Raw genomic sequence first — 17,962 nt, 5'->3', positions numbered from 1 at the left:
AAACTAATCATAGTCGTCAGATTTTCAACACTGATCTTGTTAGTAACACTTAAAAATAAGTGCACGATACATTATTGAGTAAAAATATGAATTAAAATGAATAAAATTTGTTGATACGTTGTACTCTAGTGAAGGACGATCACAAAGAGTAGGAAAAGGATTTCTGGAATGTATAAAACTGAAAAATGTAAGAAAATCACAAAGTTTGATCTGCTGCAAAGCGGCTAATTCTCCAAATTTAGTTGCGATGATTTCGACACCGTCCGAACAACAGTGTTTTTTTTCATCTATCATTCTTGGATTCTTGGAACACAATACGGCTGCTGTCCTCACGTACAAGGATTTTTTAAATTAAATGTACCTTGACCAAAATCATATTTTAATGAAATGGAGCTGGCTCACTATATAAAAATTGATTTAATATGATCAATCTAAACCATAAATCAGAATTATGGTAAAGTCAATAATAAACTATAATAATAATAATAATAAAGCAGGTTTTGGGGTTTTTGCTGAATGGCACTATTTTGCTCCACTTCATTAATTTTTTTGAGCAGATAAACATTTGCGATTAAACTTCAGTTTCCTACAGTATTATACAGTTAATTTTTGCTCAATTTGATGAAGATTATTTATGATGAAATATTATTTCAATAAATTGCCAGGTAGCAGTTATTGATCAGCCCGCCTGTGTGCTTCTAGCAGATGCGGCAAATGAAGCTGATGCAGGTAATCTCGAAAACACAAAACTTTAAAATTCGATATCTCTGGAACGAAACATATTCATTTCTGTCGATAGGTGATTCTTATGTAAAATTGGCCGGAGAACACGATGATGAGGTCAAATAAAAAAAATAAGTTGGGGTGTTTTGAGATACGGCCGTTTAATGTTTTCAATTGCGCAATACAGGTAGAAAAAATAAATTAATCAACATTTTGATCACGGAAATGGATTCTACGTCCGATTTCCTTCAAAATTGAGTCCAAGACCGACCTTCTGAGATTTGTGGTTCCTGAGCTATCGCCGTTTGAAACTAGGAGGTTTGGCCAAAAATCGCCAAAAAGTCAATTTTTTGAGGAGGTACAAAAATGGAGGGGGTGGTCCGATTTGGATGAAATTCGGGATTCTTGCATGTTTTGATAGTATCAACAGCTCAGCCAAATTTGAGCAGGATCGGAGAGGGTAATTTTCAAATTTGCACTTTTTCGTGCACAGTTGAGATGGAATGACCCATATGCTTATTGAGATAAACGTGCCAAAAACGTGATTCGATGTTCTTCACCACATATCGTATTGCCTACATCTTCGCGTGATTCAAGAAGAAAATGAAGATTTGACGTCAGATATAATTGGCTAGAGGCCGCTGCTAGACATAAAAACGAGGCTTTGGTCGTACTGGGCACGGTTTGTCTAGCTCTATCCCAGAGAGAAAATCTGAAGGAAGAAGATAGACCACTCTGATTGGTATATAAAGTTTCGGAGGATAGCCCAAACATCATCAGTTCAATTTCGTCTACCGATCAAGGAAGATAAACAACCATCCCAACAACAATCAACATGAAATTCTTCATCGTTGCCCTGGCCCTGGTTGCCCTGGTTGCCGCTCAGGAGGAGGAAGGTGACAAGTACACCACCAAGTACGACAAGATCGACCTGGATGACATTCTGAAGTCGGACCGCCTGTTCAAGAACTACTACGCCTGCCTTTTGGACGATGGACCGTGCACCCCCGAGGGAAGCTACCTGAAGCGTATCCTGCCGGAAGCCCTGGAGACCAACTGCGCCAAGTGCAGCGACAAGCAGCGCGACGATGGAGTGCGTGCCATCAAGTACATGGCCGAGAACCGCGCCGAGGAGTGGAAGGTCCTGAAGGCCAAGTTTGACCCGGAGAACGTGTACGTCGAGAAGTACCTGGCCGATGCCGAGAAGGAGGGAATCAAGCTGTAAACGCTGCCGTTTGGGGATGTAGGTGCATAATGTGATAACAAAAATCTAGTGATTTGAATTGAAAGTGCCACGCTGTCGAAGGATTTTACGATTCAAATAAAAAACGTGTTTGAATGAACGTTTCTGTCGTTTTATTATAGTTGCAAAGAAAGCTTCGAAAACTATTTCTTTCTTCAATTCAATTAATTTGTACGTCTCTTTTGTTAATCAAGCAACAAAGCTTTTATACTCATCAACAGACAAAAAACATATTGCCTTTGTCAACCACTAAAATTTATTTAATTTGCAGTCTTAAATTTTTTTTTGTTGTTTTATTTTTTTATTGTTGAGCTCAAGTATGACCCCTAAACTACTCTAAAGTGATTTATAATTTTTAAATCCAAGTTGGTGACCGATATGGCGGGGACGAAACATTGAAAAAATGCATTTTGTTAATTAATAGGCATCCAACTATTCAATTTTGACTAAAAATGGGTCGCAAAACTCGAATTTGATGTTTAAAGTCAGAAAATTAAAAAAAACACGAAGTCCTATACAAACCTTCGGATGATCGAAACTTTGGATTATCCAGGCTTTGGATAATTGAGTCTGGACTGTATCGCCACCAATGACTCGCATCGATTATAAATTTTCTATGTTTAATTATTTGGAAATTTTCATTACCGTCAACTGGGACGAATTGGGACAGATGGGGCGAATTAGGACAGCAGTTTTAACCATGTTAGAGCACAATATTTTGATTTTTCTGGTTAATTTTGGATAGAACAGACTCAGACCAACAAAATGTGTTCACCCATTTCCAAATTTAAAACCTTTAAGAGCTCTAAGCACTGCTGGCCCTATTCAGACTGTGGTCTCGATTCGCCCCAGATGACGGTAACAGTTTTTAACACCCTTCCTGATCTTATTGCTCCACCTAAGTTTCAAAGTCTTTATTCATGACATACAATCCGATTTTTTTACAATTCGAGTTAAACAGGTGATAGTCAAGATCTCGAATATCAGCAATTCCATTTGAAAAGAGCCTAAACCGAAAAAAAAGTTCTCCGATCGGGCTCAAAATTTTTCTGGGGGTTCCTTGGCCATAATAATTAGACCCGTATTTTTTTGTTTGGCCATTAGGGTGACCTACGCCGTGTTAGGGTGGTCTGAAATATGGCCATTTTCGTCGATTTTCGCAAAAACCACTTTTTTTCAAAAAATCATATATCAGCGCCATTTTAACCGATTTCAATCTCGAACCTGTTTTTTAGCAAGAGGTCTTCTCGAACCTTTTTTTAGCATAACTTTTGAAGTACTTTATAAAACCTCATAATATTAACTAGAGTCTTGCGGGACACCAAGACGGATCGAATGTGACTAGAACGGTTCATATCTGTCCAGCCAGAATTTGATTTTATGTCCACGCGGACTGACGCGAATGTGGTAAATTTTTTTAACATAAAAAATCGAACAATTTAAAAAAAACCATGCGTCTCCTCCCAACTATATGAGCCATCTACAACAATATGGAAGCGCCTGGTGCATAGCCATTTCCTTTAAGCACAACGGAAACAACCAATACAAATGTATAAAAAAGTTGTCAAGTTCGGGGGGTCCACAGCTAGCATTTTTTGTACAATTAAAAAAATAAATATTAAAAGTTTAAAATTAAAATATTTGAAAAAACTTTTTTTTTAATTTATTAGTTTACTGAAATTTTATGTTTCTCAAAGGTCTATGGGTACTTCGGGATGTCCATGGTCATCCAAGGACTCCCTAGAGTTAAGATCTACGAGTTTACCGCCGTAACAAGCAAGAGGTCGTCGGATTTTGACCCCGGATCATGTGCGTATAGCATCAGTGGATATGGTAGACTACTATAAAAATGTAATGAGATGTCCATGGTCATCCAAGGACTCCCTGGAGTTAATATCTACGAGTCTACCGCCGTAACAAGCAAGAGGTCGTCGGATTTTGACCCCGGATCATGTGCGTATAGCATCAGTGGATATGGTAGACTACTATAAAAATGTACACTCAACCCCCGGTGGTTGGTCACTTTTTCGTTTGACACTTTTTTAGTTTGTACCCCGTTGGTTGGTCAAAGTCAAACTAAAAAGTGACGAACTGTCACTTTTTACACGGCGCTCACGCACACTATTAAAACAAACGTTTGGTAGTGTGTGTGAACTCCGTGTAAAAGGGGTGTCAAACTAAAACGTGACCCCGTTCGTTTGACAACAGTTGGTGTCAAACCATCGGGGTTTGAGTGTAATGAGATGTCCATGGTCATCCAAGGACTCCCTGGAGTTAAGATCTACGAGTCTACCGCCGTAACAAGCAAGAGGTCGTCGGATTTTGACCCCGGAGTATGTGCGTATAGCATCAGTGGATATGGTAGACTACTATATGAATGTAATGGGATGTACATGGTCATCCAAGGACTTCCTGGAGTTAAGATCTACGAGTCTACCGCCGTAACAAGCAAGAGGTCGTCGGATTTTGTCCCCGGATCATGTGCGTATAGCATCAGTGGATATGGTAGACTACGATATGAATGTGTTGGGATGTTCATGGTCATCCATAGACTCCCTGAAGTTAAGATCTACAATCGATGTAAAGTTATCGAAATATTTAAGTTTGAACGATGAACAAAAGTCCTTGCTTACCCTTTTAGCCAAACGGCGACCTCTTTTTTGTTACGGCGGTAGACTCGTAGATCTTAACTCCAGGGAGCCCAACACATTTATATAGTAGTCTACCATATCCACTGATGCTATACGCACATGATCCGGGGTCAAAATCCGACGACCTCTTGTTTGTTACGGTGGTAGACTCGTAGATCTTAACTCCAGGGAGTCCTTGGATGACCATGAACATCCCATTACAGTCATATAGTAGTCTACCATATCCACTGATGCTATACGCACATGATCCGGGGTCAAAATCCGACGACCTCTTGCTTGTTACGGCGGTAGACTCGTAGATCTTAACTCCAGGGAGTCCTTGGATGACCATGAACATCCCATTACAGTCATATAGTAGTCTACCATATCCACTGATGCTATACGCACATGATCCGGGGTCAAAATCCGACGACCTCTTGCTTGTTACGGCGATAGACTCGTAGATCTTAACTCCAGGGAGTCCTTGGATGACCATGAACATCCCATTACAGTCATATAGTAGTCTACCATATCCACTGATGCTATACGCACATGATCCGGGGTCAAAATCCGACGACCTCTTGCTTGTTACGGCGGTAGACTCATAGATCTTAGCTCTAGGAAGTCCTTGGACGACCATGGACATCCCGAAGTACCCATAGACCTTTGAGAAACATGAAATTTTAGTAAACTAATAAATTTAAAAAAATGTTTTTCAAATATTTTAATTTTATACTTTTTATATTTATTTTTATAATCATACAAAAAATGCTAGCTGTGGACCCCCCGAACTTGACAACTTTTTATCTAATCTAATCTAATCAGACCCTAGCGCAGCCAATCTTTCGAAGGGATCCTGGAGAGTGCCTTAGGTTAGATGACGCCTAGCACTCTTCTTGTCATTTATTAACATTTGTAGTGCGCCATTGCATCGGAATGCATTGAAACATCACAAGCGTTAAAGCGGCCAGGCCTACTGCGTAAAGCCGTATCGCAGAGATGACTCGTAATTGGGTTGAGTTTGAGCACTGAGTGTTCGAACAACAACACAATTCTGAATCGTCAGGGGAGGAAGAAGCGTGGGGACACACCACCATACGCTCCGAGATTTTGGTTGTATTCGTTGTGAGCACCATGCTAAGAAGGTTTGGTACTCCGGGACCCTCTGGGATGGGACATTGTATTTCCACGAATGCCCTGGACACTATTTGCCGTGGTTATAGCGCCACAACTCGCTCTCCCCCGAACTTGACAACTTTTTAATACATTTATATTGTTTGTTTCCGTTGTGCTTAAAGGAAATGGCTATGCACCAGGCGCTTCCATATTTTTGTAGATGGCTCATATAGTTGGGAGGAGACGCATGTTTTTTTTTAAATTGTTCGATTTTTTTATGTTAAAAAATTTACCACATTCGCGTCAGTCCGCGTGGACATAAAATCAAATTCTGTCGATTGCATCGGATTCGGGGATGCCTTTTCTATGAGGAACCGATGAGATATCGTGAATCCCTTGACCCAAGTTTTGTTTTGTCGAGTAGTATTATAGAACCGTTTACGAAACTAATAAAGGAATTAAACGTTCAATACCTGCACAACACAACCAGAACAAAAAGCCAAGACCCCAATTACGACCCATCTCAGCATGAGGCATTGAGACTAATTGTGTCAAACTTTTCTTTGTGGCACATCTCTTGAGCATCGTAGCTCTTGAGCAGAGAAGTAGAAAAAAAACGTTTCCTACTGTTTCTTGCTGCAAGGCGAAAAGCCTAAGAAGCTAATGCTGTGGCGGGTTGCCAAACTGTTGCCGCACGGAAGAGCCGGTAGAACAATTGGTTATGAAATATATATAAAGCTCGCAAAAGTCTCGATGTAGGCATAGTTCACTTTTGTACTGCAATCTAAGCAAAGTAAGATCCACGTCTTTGGAAGATCATTGATTGAAGGAATTAATCTTTTTTTATTCTTTATCAGGTATCACCCCCCAATTGATCAACATGAAATTCTTCATCGTTGCGTTGGCCCTGGTTGCCCTGGTCGCTGCTCAGGAGGAAGATGGTGACAAATACACGACCCGGTACGATAACATCGACCTGGACGAGATCTTGAAGTCGGATCGGCTGTTCAAGAATTACTACAACTGTCTGGTGGATGAAGGTCGCTGTACGGCTGAGGGAAGCTACCTGAAGCGAATCCTGCCTGATGCCTTGGAGACGAACTGCGCCAAGTGCAGCGACAAGCAACGCGATGACGGAGTCCGTGCCATCAAGTACATGGCCGACAACCGGGCCGAGGAGTGGAAGGTCCTGAAGGCCCGTTTTGACCCGGAGAACAAGTACGTCGAGAAGTACCTGGCCGATGCCGAGAAGGAGGGTATCAAGCTGTAAGCGGTTTGTTGTAAGTTTGTTTGAAGACTTGAAGGACTGATTGATACACTGTTGTGTTGTAATAAACGTATTTTTTCCGTTGTGGAAATTAATGTTTGATTAAAACATATCACAAATCGAATGTCTAAATTAATTAAGCTGACTATAAAAACTTGTTCCTTTAATCTGTTACCAAAATAGATCATCAAGAAAAGACACAAAATCTAGTTCCCTGAACAAGACAAGGCTGCGCTAGGACGTTCCGTTAGAACCGGTCGTGAGCTGTCAATCAAACTCTCCACGAAATATCGCAGTCGAGCCCACAAATCAAGTGTCATTGGCTCCGACCAGCTGACAAAAGGTACCTCTATCTGAAAGGTGGGATTAGTGAATCAAAATCAGCTGTGACGGTAGGAAGAAGACAAATTTCGATAAATTTGATTAACATCAAAAATTAATGCTTGGAGTATTGATCAAAGGAGACGCATAGTACGTTTAATAGAACTTACTAACAAATATCCTGTCAACTCTGTCTAATCCTTTGGGAACCAAACGATTTGTATGTGTTATTGAATAATAGCCAAAACAATCTCTTTGAAATATACATTTTTGACTGAAACAACTAACCCATTAATAGCAACCTTCAGTCCAAAACGCCCTGATCGACGAACTACCAAAATTGCTTCCATTAGATCCCGGGAATCCCCAAAACTAGTTTCGAAACTCAGCGCTGAACCCGGGTCAAACACGCGCGGATCTTAATTTGCATGACTGCACTCAACGATCCATTGCCCCTCCGAGTCCCCTGATCTGCTGTACTCCAAGTGGATCACTTCAAGTTCTCCAAAAACCAGATCCCCGCAGATTATAACAACTTCTCAAACTTTGGAGAAAGAAGCCGAACAACTTCTTCACCCTTTCCACCCCCCTTGAAGTTCAGCCGTTCCTCATAGAAGTTCTCAAAGTCTGCGGGTGCAGGTTCATAGATGCCGTTCTAAGCTTGCTCTACACCCCAGTCGATTTTTTGGCGATACATCATTCGCGAAAAGCCCCTCGTGCCCCTCTCTCGCGTGAGCTTTGTGCGATTCTTGTTTACTCCTTCACGTCTAGCCAAATTAAAAAGCATGAGCTTGATGATTCGGATCGCTCTGGCCCTGCTGATGTTCTATACGTTACTTACGGTTGGCTGGTCGTCTAGGATTACGGTTGGAATCGTAGCGATATTCTGAGATGAATAATTATTTACGTCAGCAGAAATCTGTTAGGTGGATTGCTCGTTCCGATTATTCCTCCCTCTTTGCCTAATGTTGAATTGCAAAATTAAGCTAGCCAATAATTTCAATTTTTGATAGACACATAGTGCAGAGCGAAATGGAAAATCTAGACAAGATGAAAAGCGCACCGGGAAGAAGTATCCACCGGGAAGAGGCCACACCGATGCTGGCCTCCTATAAAAAGCTCGAGCACATCCAGGGACAATCATAGTTCGAAACTGTATCTTCAACCAAGCACCAAGGTGAGTGATCTCGATCCAGGTGGTTTTTAGGGATCTAACACAAACGACCTTCGAAAGGATTCAACATTAAAGTAACAGGATTGCATTTCTTCTTACAGTTCAAAACTCAAACCCCCCAAAATGAAACTGTTCATTGTTGGTCTGGCTCTGTTTGCCGTGGCGTTCGCCCAGGATGCCGAGGTGGAAACCTTGGAGGAAATCGGAGAGAAGTACACCACCAAGTTCGACAAGATCGACCTGGATGACATCCTGAAGTCGGATCGCCTGTTCAAGAACTACTACAACTGCCTGATGGAGGAGGGACCTTGCACCCCGGAGGGTAACTACCTGAAGCGTGTCCTGCCGGAAGCCCTGGAGAACAGCTGCAACAAGTGTAGCGAGAAGCAGCAGAAGGACAGCGTCAAGGCCATCAAGTACCTGACCGAGAACCGCTCCGAAGCCTGGAAGGTGCTGAAGGCCAAGTACGACCCGGAGAACAAGTACGTCGAGAAGTACCTGACCGACGCCGATGCCGAGGGAATCAAGCTGTAAACATCTGACCTTATGTACGTCTCGTTATACTCACGATATGGAACCCTCCTCTACACAACGCTTTCGATACTCAATGTAGTTGACGGCTCTGCAGTGCAGAGCAGCAGTGATTACGAATAAACCGATTGAACATTTGAATGGAAAACTTTGTGTCCTATCCCCCATAAGACAAGAGAAAATGCTCCAAATTTGGTCTACAAAGACCTTCACGATGCAGTTGTTGAAATCTTTATTCAGGTGCTTCTTTCGGTCATATAAAAAGGGTCAAACAGGAGTTGTCACAAAATCGAATCCTTACAGCTTAATACCGGCCGCCTCGGCTTCTTCACGGTAACGGTCGACGAATTTGTTGTTTGGGTCGAACTTGGTCTTCAGCACACCCCACTCCACCGGACGCTTATCAATGAGATACCGGATAACCTTGACTGAGGTATCCTTCTGCTTCTCCGTGCACAGCTCACAGTTGTTCTCCAAAGCTTCCGGCAATTTTTCCTTCAGCTCGGAAGCTTCCGGCGTGCATGCACCCTCGTCGATCAGGCAGTTGAAGTAGTTCTTGAAGAGACGGTCCGACATCAGAATCTCCTCCACGTTGATGTGGTCGTACTTGTTGGTAAAAGGAACCTGAGCCGCGGCCAGTGCCACCAGGGCCAACACGATTATCAACTTCATTTTAGGAGAATACTGCAAACAATAATTCAAATGTTTATTTTAGGAATCCTGAACAACTAGAAACTACCTCTGGTCGAATGAAGATCTACTTCAAGACTATGCAAATACTGCCAAAATTTTCTCAATTTATATGAAAATAATATGCAAGTTGTGCATCCCATTTACCACCGTCAATGCATCTCAATTCAAAAATCATCCCAATCAAAAACAGTTACGACTGCATGACCTGCACCAGCTAATGATATCGAAATAGAATCAAAGTGGGTTTAAATGCTGAAGTGCATGAGCGACATATCAGAATAAACGCAGCATCTTGCAGTAATTACATCTAATTGCGTCTATTCAGTCATGCAACTCACTGCAACTCAATCCCAAATAAGTTCAAAGCTGTTAGAAATCCATTTTTACGCCTGATATAAATATGATCCAGAAAAATGCATCAACCACAGTTCAATTCGGTTCACCAGCCAGAACTCAACATTCAACATGAAGCTGCTCATCGTATTCGCCCTGGTTGCCCTGGTCGCTGCCCAGGACTCCACATACACCAACAAGTACGACAACATCGACGTAGATGAGATCCTGAAGTCGGACCGCCTCTTCAAGAACTACTTCAACTGCCTGATCGACCAGGGCCCCTGCACTCCGGATGCTACCGAGCTGAAGCAGAGCCTTCCGGATGCGCTGGAGAACAATTGCTCAAAGTGTACACCGAAGCAGAAGGAGGTCGGTTACAAGGTTGTCGGCTGGCTTATCAACAACCGTCCCGAGGAGTGGAACGTCCTGAGGGCCAAGTACGATCCCGAGAACAAATTTATCGAAAAATATCGTGATGAAGCTAAAGCAGCCGGAATCAACCTGTAAGATGGGAATGTATAATGTGACAACAAAATGGACAACGTTACTTTGATGTATTCTTAATAAAGATTTGCAATTTTGAAAAAAAAATACGATACAATTCTATTTAATGACAATTTTTTTACAAATATGGAAGTGTATAAAATGATATCTGGCCATCGAATTGTTTTAACACTTGCAGCCCCAACGGGGTCAAAAACGTTGGAAATGCAACTTCACCGGCGCATACAACCCTTGAAAAAAAAAGTTGGAAATGCCTTTTTTATTATAACTTAAAGTAGAAGCATCTGTTTTGGATGATACACTGTAAAAAAAAGGTGATTTTTTAATTTCACTTTTTGTCACTAAAACTTGATTTGCAAAACCACACTATTTTTATTTTATTATATATTTGTTTTAGGGTACATCAAATGCCAACTTTTCAGAAATTTCCAGACTGTGCAAAAAATCTTTGACCGAGTTATAAATTTTTTAATCAATACGTTTTTTTTTCAAAAAATCGAAATATTGGTCACGAAAAAATTTGAACTTCATTTTTCGCAGGCACCGTTTTCTAGTTATAGCCTTTTTTAGGTTGGAAAATTTCACAAATGTTGCATATTTAAACATTGTAAATCGGACCATTAGTTGCTGAGATATCGACATTAGAAAATGGTGGTTTGTTTGAATGAGACTTAAAAAACATCAATTTTCCTGTTTTCTTCAAATGTGGGCAAACATGTGCACCATTTAAACATATTAAAATCTGCAACTATTTTCCACAAAGTTACCTAAAATGGCTATAACTTGAAAACGGTGCCCTTTATCAAAATTTCACTAAAGTATTTTTTGATTGCAAATTTGATTTTACATTGAAAAATGAAGTTGAAAATTTTTTGCGAACAATATTTCGATTTTTTGAAAAAGTAGTATTGATTAAAAAATTATAACTCGGTCAAAGATATTTTGCACAACCTGGAAATTGCATTTGATGTCCCCTAAAACATATCAAAAAATAAAAAAAAAATGAAAAAAGTGTGTTTTGCAAATCATGTTTTAGTGACGAAAAAATAAATCAAAAAACACTAAATTTTTTTAACGTGTATCACCTACAACTTTGCCGAAGACACCAAATCGATAAAAAAAATCCTTAAAAAGATTTTTGAACATTCATACATGATTTTTGTATGGATAGCTGAAAAATTTGTAAGGAAAATTATATGAACAAACTAATGATGTAAAATGGCTTCTTTGGACATACCGAAAGCACCACAAAAGTTTCAGCCGGATTAAAAAATACAAAAATTGAAATAAAAAAAAAAGACCAATTTCGTAAAGAATTGCTCTGTAACACTTTTTCCAACCTTTTAATGTCGAGACCACAGATTGAAAAAAAACTAATAAAAATATCATAAATTCAAACATAATTTGTAAATTGTTGGTAGTAGTTTAATTGTAATACTGTTTAAAGCAGCGATTCTCAACGGGGGTACCGGGCCTACTTGATTTACATGGCAGGGGGTACCAGCCTAGAAGAAGGTTGAGAATCGCGGGTTTAAAGCATTTAGTGCTACTTTTTGCTTCCAAATTTTGAACGCTTCGCTTGAAATTTTAAATTCAGTTTTTTTAGCTTAATTTTAAGACGGATCTGCTTTTAGAGTGACTTCATAAAACTTCATTCGACAAATGCTACTTTTTCGCGATATTCTTACACGAAACCTTGGAAGGGACATATTTGTTTTTCGTTTTTCTGAACATACTTTTTTTGCATGTGGTCAACTATGCAAATGAAAGCAATTTGTAAGAAAAAAACGCGAACTTAATTTTAAATAATGATTAATATACATCAATAACAAAATTAACAGTATACATAATTTCAAAAAATAGTTTGATGTTAATAGAGGAGCAGGAGTATATTCCTTATAACATTCATCAAATAAAAAACCAAAACATCATTTGCAAATATTTATTCAAAACCATTTAATGTGAATAATCATTCAACTGATTACAACTTGATCCCGGCGGCGGCCGCTTCTTCACGGTATTTCTCGACAAACTTGCGTTCGGGATCGTACTTGTCCTGTAGGACAGTCCATTCCGCAGGACGATTCTCAATGAGCGAGCTGATGACCTTGTAGCCAGTTTCCTTCTGCTTGGGCGTACACTTTGAGCAGTTGTTCTCCAGGGCATCCGGAAGACTCTGCTTCAGCTCGGCAGCATCCGGAGTGCATGGTCCCTGGTCAATCAGGCAGTTGTAGTAGTTCTTGAAGAGACGATCTGACTTCAGAATCTCCTCCACGTCGATGTGATCGTACTTGTTGGTATAGGTGCTGTCCTGGGCAGCGACCAGGGCAATCAGGGCGAATACGATGAGCAGTTTCATTGTGGGATTCTAGAATATTGGAATTAAATATAGTTTTATATGTTCTAATTGAATTTATAAGTCAAGTACCTTGAATTGGTTCCAGATCTGTTCTGAGACTATGCATTTTGATTCATGTTCTGCACTATTTATACAAACCGAGTCCAATGCAGTGCATCCGCGTCTAAGATGCAGTCAGAAATTTGGATACTCATTGCAATTAAAATCAATTATTGCTTTGCTGCCTCATGAGCACTGAGCAGTGATATCACGTGAGTTCTTACACCCGTCATCATTAGTCCAAAATTGGACTTAACTTGCAGCAGTTCAATTAAATCTTCGACATGCAACTCACTCAGTTTCTGTCTATTTGGTTCAAAGTGCATTCAGTCTGTATTCAATTCTTGGTATAAATAGTAAGCAAGATAATGCATTGATCATAGTACAGTTTGCACCTTCAGGATAACAACATCTGTGATTTGAACCACTAGCGTGCCCAGGGTGGGGCAACATGGGGCAGTTGCCCCACCATCCTCGGAAATTTGTTCTAAAATTGGGCAGGGGGTGTCCATAAACGACGAAATTTTCAAAACTCTAATATTTTTGCCCCACCTTCCTTGAGGACCTGGGCACGCTAGTGATTTGAACTCAACTGCTCAAACATGAAACTGCTCATCGCTTTTGCCCTGGTTGCCCTTGTTGCCGCTCAGGACTCCACCTACACCAACAAATATGATCACATCGACGTCGATGAGATCCTGAAGTCGGATCGCCTCTTCAAGAACTACTACAATTGTCTGATCGATCAAGGACCCTGCACTCCGGATGCTGCCGAGCTGAAGCAGAGTCTTCCGGATGCCCTGGAGAACAACTGCTCAAAGTGTACGCCCAAGCAGAAGGAAACTGGCTACAAGGTCATCAGCTCGCTCATTGAGAATCGTCCTGCGGAATGGGCTGCCCTGCAGGACAAGTACGATCCCGAGCGCAAGTTTGTCGAGAAATACCGCGAAGAAGCTGCCGCCGCCGGGATCAAGCTATAAACAAGTGAAGGATGAGTTTATAAAATTAAAATGAATTATTTTAAATAAATATTTGCAAGTGAACATCTTACTTCTCTTGTTTTTTAAGTTTAATATATTTAATTGTCCCATAAACATATATCAACCAACCGATAGACTCACGGTATGGTGTGTGCAATATATTATAAATCGTGATGACCCATGGAAGATTTATACGTAGAAAGTTGTGCTCCACCTTTCTGATTAAAAATATTTACGATTCAAAATATTCTATCGGTAAATGTTGCGTTTTAAGAAAAACCTTTTTTTCCCCATGCACCATAAGAGGAGGTGCATGGTGGTTCACACTAGGGACCTACATAGGGAAATGAAATGTTCTCGGAGAAATTTCAAACGCCCAAAGTCATTCAAATTTAAGGTTGAAAAACTTATAGTTTTTCTATAAGTTTTTCAACCTTAAGAACCTATAGAACAAGCACAAACATAACAAAAACTACCAGATTATTATCAACAACAGTTTTACATTACTTTTGATTGTTATAAGTCTCGATTTTTGCCAAAATTATTTTAAATTGAATCCAACCTTGTTCTTGCATGATCTTGTTGCTCGATTGGAACCCCGATTTGATAGTTCGACTGGAACCCTGAGAGTGACATTTCGCCTCTCCATATAGGCTCTCTAGTTCACACCAATCTTAATTGTTCGTAAATAAGCCTTATCATGGGTCGTATTTCAAAATGTATTGCATTTCTTTTATCATAAATGACTATAAACTTCTTTTTTAATTTATTTTTTTTATTAAATCATTTTTTTTTTTTGTTAGAACAGGTTTTTATGTTAATTCACTCAAACTAGATTTCAATGACGATCAAGACGATTTCGGCAGAAAAATGCCGAACTTGGGGAAACTAATTGTTATATTTCACTGTGTATTCGGTAGAATTACTCATAATTTGCCGAGAAATAAATTTCTGCCGAGCGATAAGTTGTTCTGATTTTATTTTTATGTAATTTTGGTATCTTTTTCCGTTCAATTAGAGAAGTGTTGGCGAACGGTCAAAATCGTAAGTTTGACAAAAATCCGACTGCCATTTTTTTTTAAATTGTCACCCTCAGCTGTAGAAATCTAAGAAAAGTAACCGATAGAAGTTTTTTTTATCAAAATCGCCTGATAAGCAATTGCCCCATTTGTTATAGATTTAATTACAGTTTAGAAGTTTCAACATCACAATGTGTGCCCAGAATACAAAAGAAAGAAAAGAATACAAAAAAGTAAAATATTCCATTGCAAATATTTATTAATAATGATTCATTTTGAATTTATAAATTGATCCATCAACCGTTTACAGCTTGATCCCGGCGGCGGCAGCTTCTTCGCGGTATTTCTCGACAAACTTGCGCTCGGGATCGTACTTGTCCTGCAGGACAGCCCATTCCGCAGGACGATTCTCAATTAGCGAGCTGATGACCTTGTAGCCAGTTTCCTTCTGCTTGGGCGTACACTTTGAGCAGTTGTTCTCCAGGGCATCCGGAAGACTCTGCTTCAGCTCGGCAGCATCCGGAGTGCATGGTCCTTGATCGATCAGACAATTGTAGTAGTTCTTGAAGAGGCGATCCGACTTCAGGATCTCATCGACGTCGATGTGATCATATTTGTTGGTGTAGGTGGAGTCCTGAGCGGCAACAAGGGCAACCAGGGCGAAAGCGATGAGCAGTTTCATGTTTGAGCAGTTGAGTTGAAATCACAGATGTTGTTATCCTGAAGGTGCAAACTGTACTATGATCAATGCATTATCCTGCTTACTATTTATACCAAGAATTGAATACAGACTGAATGCACTTTGAACCTGATAGACAGAAACTGTGTGAGTTGCATGTCGAAGATTTAATTGAACTGCTGCAAGTTAAGTCCAATTTTGGACTAATGATGACGGGTGTAAGAACTCACGTGATATCACTGCTCAGTGCTCATGAGGCAGCAAAGCAATAATTGATTTTAATTGCAATGAGTATCCAAATTTCTGACTGCATCTTAGACGCGGATGCACTGCATTGGACTCGGTTTGTATAAATAGTGCAGAACATGAATCAAAATGCATAGTCTCAGAACAGATCTGGAACCAATTCAAGGTACTTGACTTATAAATCCAATTAGAACAAATAAAACTATATTTAATTCCAATATTCTAGAATCCCACAATGAAACTGCTCATCGTATTCGCCCTGGTTGCCCTGGTCGCTGCCCAGGACAGCACCTACACCAACAAGTATGACCATATCGACGTAGATGAGATCTTGAAGTCGGATCGTCTCTTCAAGAACTACTACAACTGCCTGATTGACCAGGGACCATGCACTCCGGATGCTGCCGAGCTGAAGCAGAGTCTTCCGGATGCCCTGGAGAACAACTGCTCAAAGTGTACTCCGAAGCAGAAGGAAACTGGCTACAAGGTCATCAGCTCGCTCATTGAGAATCGTCCTGCGGAATGGGCTGTCCTGCAGGACAAGTACGATCCCGAGCGCAAGTTTGTCGAGAAATACCGTGAAGAAGCGGCCGCCGCTGGCATCAAGTTGTAAAAAGTTTCGTATCGGATAGTTTTGAAAAAATACAGTGAATTCTTTCAATAAACAATTGCAATAGTAAACATTTGTTCATCTATTTATTAGTTTAAGAGTATAGGATTCGAAAAATTGTCTCATATATTTTTTCTTTTTTTTATTCTCTGTTTATGCAAAAGCTCTTTTTTTCTTTTAATTTTCAAATAATGGCACACATCTATCGGGGCTGTTATTATCTTCATTTTCAATAAATGTAGCATTTACGCACACAAGCCTGAAATAAGTTGACTGAAAAAATATCATCATATATATATTTTTTTTTCAGATAACGGTTATGATTATTTAAAAGTCGATTTGTTGGATAATTCAACTTTCAACAACAAACGGGGACAAGGGAAATAGTCCAATTCCATTTATTGTCTGCAACGCTTTCCTCTCGAAATTTTTTAGAGTCTGTTAAAAACCCAATGTCACCCCTGATGACGGTACTTTAATACGTTAAAGTACTAAAAAACATCAAAAAATCAAATCAAATTATTCGCTCTACAGCATTGAATTCGCGTTCTCGATAGCGAGATTCCTACACGAAACGCTTGAAACGAAACGAAGGCTGACGACCTTTGGATTGTTAGTCCAACTACCTACCAGCGACTCCACCGAGGCAGGACCCAGGGAGACGACTCCTACACCTGGGACTGAGCTAACGACCTAACCTCTAGGTTAGACCGGGGCCAACATTTACTTCCCCGTCCGACTGAGATAAACAGAAAATTCTGCGCTCTTTTATTTTTTTATTTACACAATTTCTAAACATGAATAAAAATTAATTAACATTCAATCGCTTACGATATCACAGTTTAAAGCTTGACCCCAGCGGCTTCAGCATCTCCTCGATATTTTTCAACAAACTTGTTTTCGGGATCGTACTTGGCCCGCACAACAGCCCATTCTTCGGGACGGTTGTCAATAAGAAAACCAACGACCTTGTATCCAGCATCCTTCTGCTTCGGCGTACACTTGGAACAATTGTTCTCCAGGGCATCCGGAAGAACCTGCTTCAGCTCGGTAGCATCCGGAGTGCAGGGGCCCTGATCGATCAGGCAGTTGTAGTAATTCTTGAAGAGGCGATCCGTCTTCAGGATTTCATCGATATCGACGTTGTCATACTTGCTGGAATAAGTGTTGTCCTGAGCAGCAACCAGGGCAACCAGGGCAAATACGATGAACAGCTTCATTTTGGATGTCTGGAAAATGGGAAATTTGAACTGAGGTCTGGATGTCTGCATAACTACGTGTATCAAGTACCTTTGGTTGATTCCAAATCTGCTTTGCAACTATGCTGATTCATCCAAGTTTTGCACATTTTATACAAACCAAATCCAATGCCATGCTTCCTTTCTAAGATGCAGTCAAAGATTTGAAAACTCATCGACACATCGCAATTAAAATCAATTATTGCTTCGCTTCCATTTTTGTACTCGTTGAAGATGTCGAGCAAATGCTCACC

At 40.2% G+C, this 17,962-nt stretch overlaps 10 protein-coding genes across 10 annotated transcripts; 6 read left to right on the top strand and 4 right to left on the bottom strand.

Annotated features, from left to right (window-relative positions):
* The first annotated feature begins 1,534 nt into the window (after positions 1-1,534).
* LOC6034365 (ejaculatory bulb-specific protein 3) lies at positions 1,535-2,014 on the top strand. Its single transcript, XM_001844631.2, has one exon. It carries the CDS (start codon positions 1,559-1,561, stop codon positions 1,946-1,948), a length of 390 nt encoding a protein of 129 aa, XP_001844683.1. The 5' UTR covers positions 1,535-1,558; the 3' UTR covers positions 1,949-2,014.
* A 4,573-nt stretch (positions 2,015-6,587) lies between these two features.
* Positions 6,588-7,002, top strand: LOC6034366 (ejaculatory bulb-specific protein 3). The gene has a single exon (XM_001844632.2). It carries the CDS (start codon positions 6,593-6,595, stop codon positions 6,980-6,982), a length of 390 nt encoding a protein of 129 aa, XP_001844684.1. The 5' UTR covers positions 6,588-6,592; the 3' UTR covers positions 6,983-7,002.
* A 1,457-nt stretch (positions 7,003-8,459) lies between these two features.
* On the top strand, positions 8,460-9,126 carry LOC6034367 (ejaculatory bulb-specific protein 3). The gene is made up of 2 exons (XM_001844633.2): positions 8,460-8,477; positions 8,576-9,126. The coding sequence occupies exon 2, from the start codon at positions 8,598-8,600 to the stop codon at positions 9,006-9,008; it is 411 nt and encodes a 136-aa protein (XP_001844685.1). The 5' UTR covers positions 8,460-8,477; positions 8,576-8,597; the 3' UTR covers positions 9,009-9,126.
* A 70-nt stretch (positions 9,127-9,196) lies between these two features.
* LOC6034368 (ejaculatory bulb-specific protein 3) lies at positions 9,197-9,788 on the bottom strand. The gene is made up of 2 exons (XM_001844634.2): positions 9,745-9,788; positions 9,197-9,689 (listed from the first exon to the last, which is right to left on the bottom strand). Exon 2 carries the CDS (start codon positions 9,675-9,677, stop codon positions 9,303-9,305), a length of 375 nt encoding a protein of 124 aa, XP_001844686.1. The 5' UTR covers positions 9,678-9,689; positions 9,745-9,788; the 3' UTR covers positions 9,197-9,302.
* A 337-nt stretch (positions 9,789-10,125) lies between these two features.
* On the top strand, positions 10,126-10,625 carry LOC6034369 (ejaculatory bulb-specific protein 3). Its single transcript, XM_001844635.2, has one exon. It carries the CDS (start codon positions 10,164-10,166, stop codon positions 10,539-10,541), a length of 378 nt encoding a protein of 125 aa, XP_001844687.1. The 5' UTR covers positions 10,126-10,163; the 3' UTR covers positions 10,542-10,625.
* A 1,841-nt stretch (positions 10,626-12,466) lies between these two features.
* LOC119767034 (ejaculatory bulb-specific protein 3-like) lies at positions 12,467-12,995 on the bottom strand. Its single transcript, XM_038254262.1, has 2 exons — positions 12,967-12,995; positions 12,467-12,906 (listed from the first exon to the last, which is right to left on the bottom strand). Exon 2 carries the CDS (start codon positions 12,895-12,897, stop codon positions 12,520-12,522), a length of 378 nt encoding a protein of 125 aa, XP_038110190.1. The 5' UTR covers positions 12,898-12,906; positions 12,967-12,995; the 3' UTR covers positions 12,467-12,519.
* A 327-nt stretch (positions 12,996-13,322) lies between these two features.
* Positions 13,323-13,954, top strand: LOC6034372 (ejaculatory bulb-specific protein 3). Its single transcript, XM_038257938.1, has 2 exons — positions 13,323-13,361; positions 13,525-13,954. The coding sequence occupies exon 2, from the start codon at positions 13,539-13,541 to the stop codon at positions 13,914-13,916; it is 378 nt and encodes a 125-aa protein (XP_038113866.1). The 5' UTR covers positions 13,323-13,361; positions 13,525-13,538; the 3' UTR covers positions 13,917-13,954.
* A 1,246-nt stretch (positions 13,955-15,200) lies between these two features.
* LOC6034371 (ejaculatory bulb-specific protein 3) lies at positions 15,201-15,698 on the bottom strand. The gene has a single exon (XM_001844637.2). The coding sequence runs from the start codon at positions 15,615-15,617 to the stop codon at positions 15,240-15,242; it is 378 nt and encodes a 125-aa protein (XP_001844689.1). The 5' UTR covers positions 15,618-15,698; the 3' UTR covers positions 15,201-15,239.
* A 299-nt stretch (positions 15,699-15,997) lies between these two features.
* Positions 15,998-16,541, top strand: LOC6034370 (ejaculatory bulb-specific protein 3). The gene is made up of 2 exons (XM_001844636.2): positions 15,998-16,026; positions 16,087-16,541. Exon 2 carries the CDS (start codon positions 16,096-16,098, stop codon positions 16,471-16,473), a length of 378 nt encoding a protein of 125 aa, XP_001844688.1. The 5' UTR covers positions 15,998-16,026; positions 16,087-16,095; the 3' UTR covers positions 16,474-16,541.
* Positions 16,542-17,312: 771 nt separating this feature from the next.
* LOC6034374 (ejaculatory bulb-specific protein 3) lies at positions 17,313-17,776 on the bottom strand. The gene is made up of 2 exons (XM_001844640.2): positions 17,761-17,776; positions 17,313-17,699 (listed from the first exon to the last, which is right to left on the bottom strand). The coding sequence occupies exon 2, from the start codon at positions 17,688-17,690 to the stop codon at positions 17,313-17,315; it is 378 nt and encodes a 125-aa protein (XP_001844692.1). The 5' UTR covers positions 17,691-17,699; positions 17,761-17,776.
* Positions 17,777-17,962: the final 186 nt, after the last annotated feature.

This window comes from Culex quinquefasciatus, chromosome 2, assembly GCF_015732765.1.
Source record: "Culex quinquefasciatus strain JHB chromosome 2, VPISU_Cqui_1.0_pri_paternal, whole genome shotgun sequence".
In the NCBI taxonomy this organism is placed as follows: Eukaryota; Metazoa; Arthropoda; class Insecta; order Diptera; family Culicidae; genus Culex; species Culex quinquefasciatus.
The sequence above is the reverse complement of the archived record's forward strand: the minus strand, read 5'-3'. Positions and strand labels throughout refer to the sequence as shown.

What these genes read in the sequence shown, in the direction of transcription:
- LOC6034365 (XM_001844631.2), top strand. Translation starts at nt 1,559, where the DNA reads ATGAAATTCTTCATCGTTGCCCTGGCCCTGGTTGCCCTGGTTGCCGCT.
- LOC6034366 (XM_001844632.2), top strand. Translation starts at nt 6,593, where the DNA reads ATGAAATTCTTCATCGTTGCGTTGGCCCTGGTTGCCCTGGTCGCTGCT.
- LOC6034367 (XM_001844633.2), top strand. Translation starts at nt 8,598, where the DNA reads ATGAAACTGTTCATTGTTGGTCTGGCTCTGTTTGCCGTGGCGTTCGCC.
- LOC6034368 (XM_001844634.2), bottom strand. Translation starts at nt 9,677, where the DNA reads ATGAAGTTGATAATCGTGTTGGCCCTGGTGGCACTGGCCGCGGCTCAG.
- LOC6034369 (XM_001844635.2), top strand. Translation starts at nt 10,164, where the DNA reads ATGAAGCTGCTCATCGTATTCGCCCTGGTTGCCCTGGTCGCTGCCCAG.
- LOC119767034 (XM_038254262.1), bottom strand. Translation starts at nt 12,897, where the DNA reads ATGAAACTGCTCATCGTATTCGCCCTGATTGCCCTGGTCGCTGCCCAG.
- LOC6034372 (XM_038257938.1), top strand. Translation starts at nt 13,539, where the DNA reads ATGAAACTGCTCATCGCTTTTGCCCTGGTTGCCCTTGTTGCCGCTCAG.
- LOC6034371 (XM_001844637.2), bottom strand. Translation starts at nt 15,617, where the DNA reads ATGAAACTGCTCATCGCTTTCGCCCTGGTTGCCCTTGTTGCCGCTCAG.
- LOC6034370 (XM_001844636.2), top strand. Translation starts at nt 16,096, where the DNA reads ATGAAACTGCTCATCGTATTCGCCCTGGTTGCCCTGGTCGCTGCCCAG.
- LOC6034374 (XM_001844640.2), bottom strand. Translation starts at nt 17,690, where the DNA reads ATGAAGCTGTTCATCGTATTTGCCCTGGTTGCCCTGGTTGCTGCTCAG.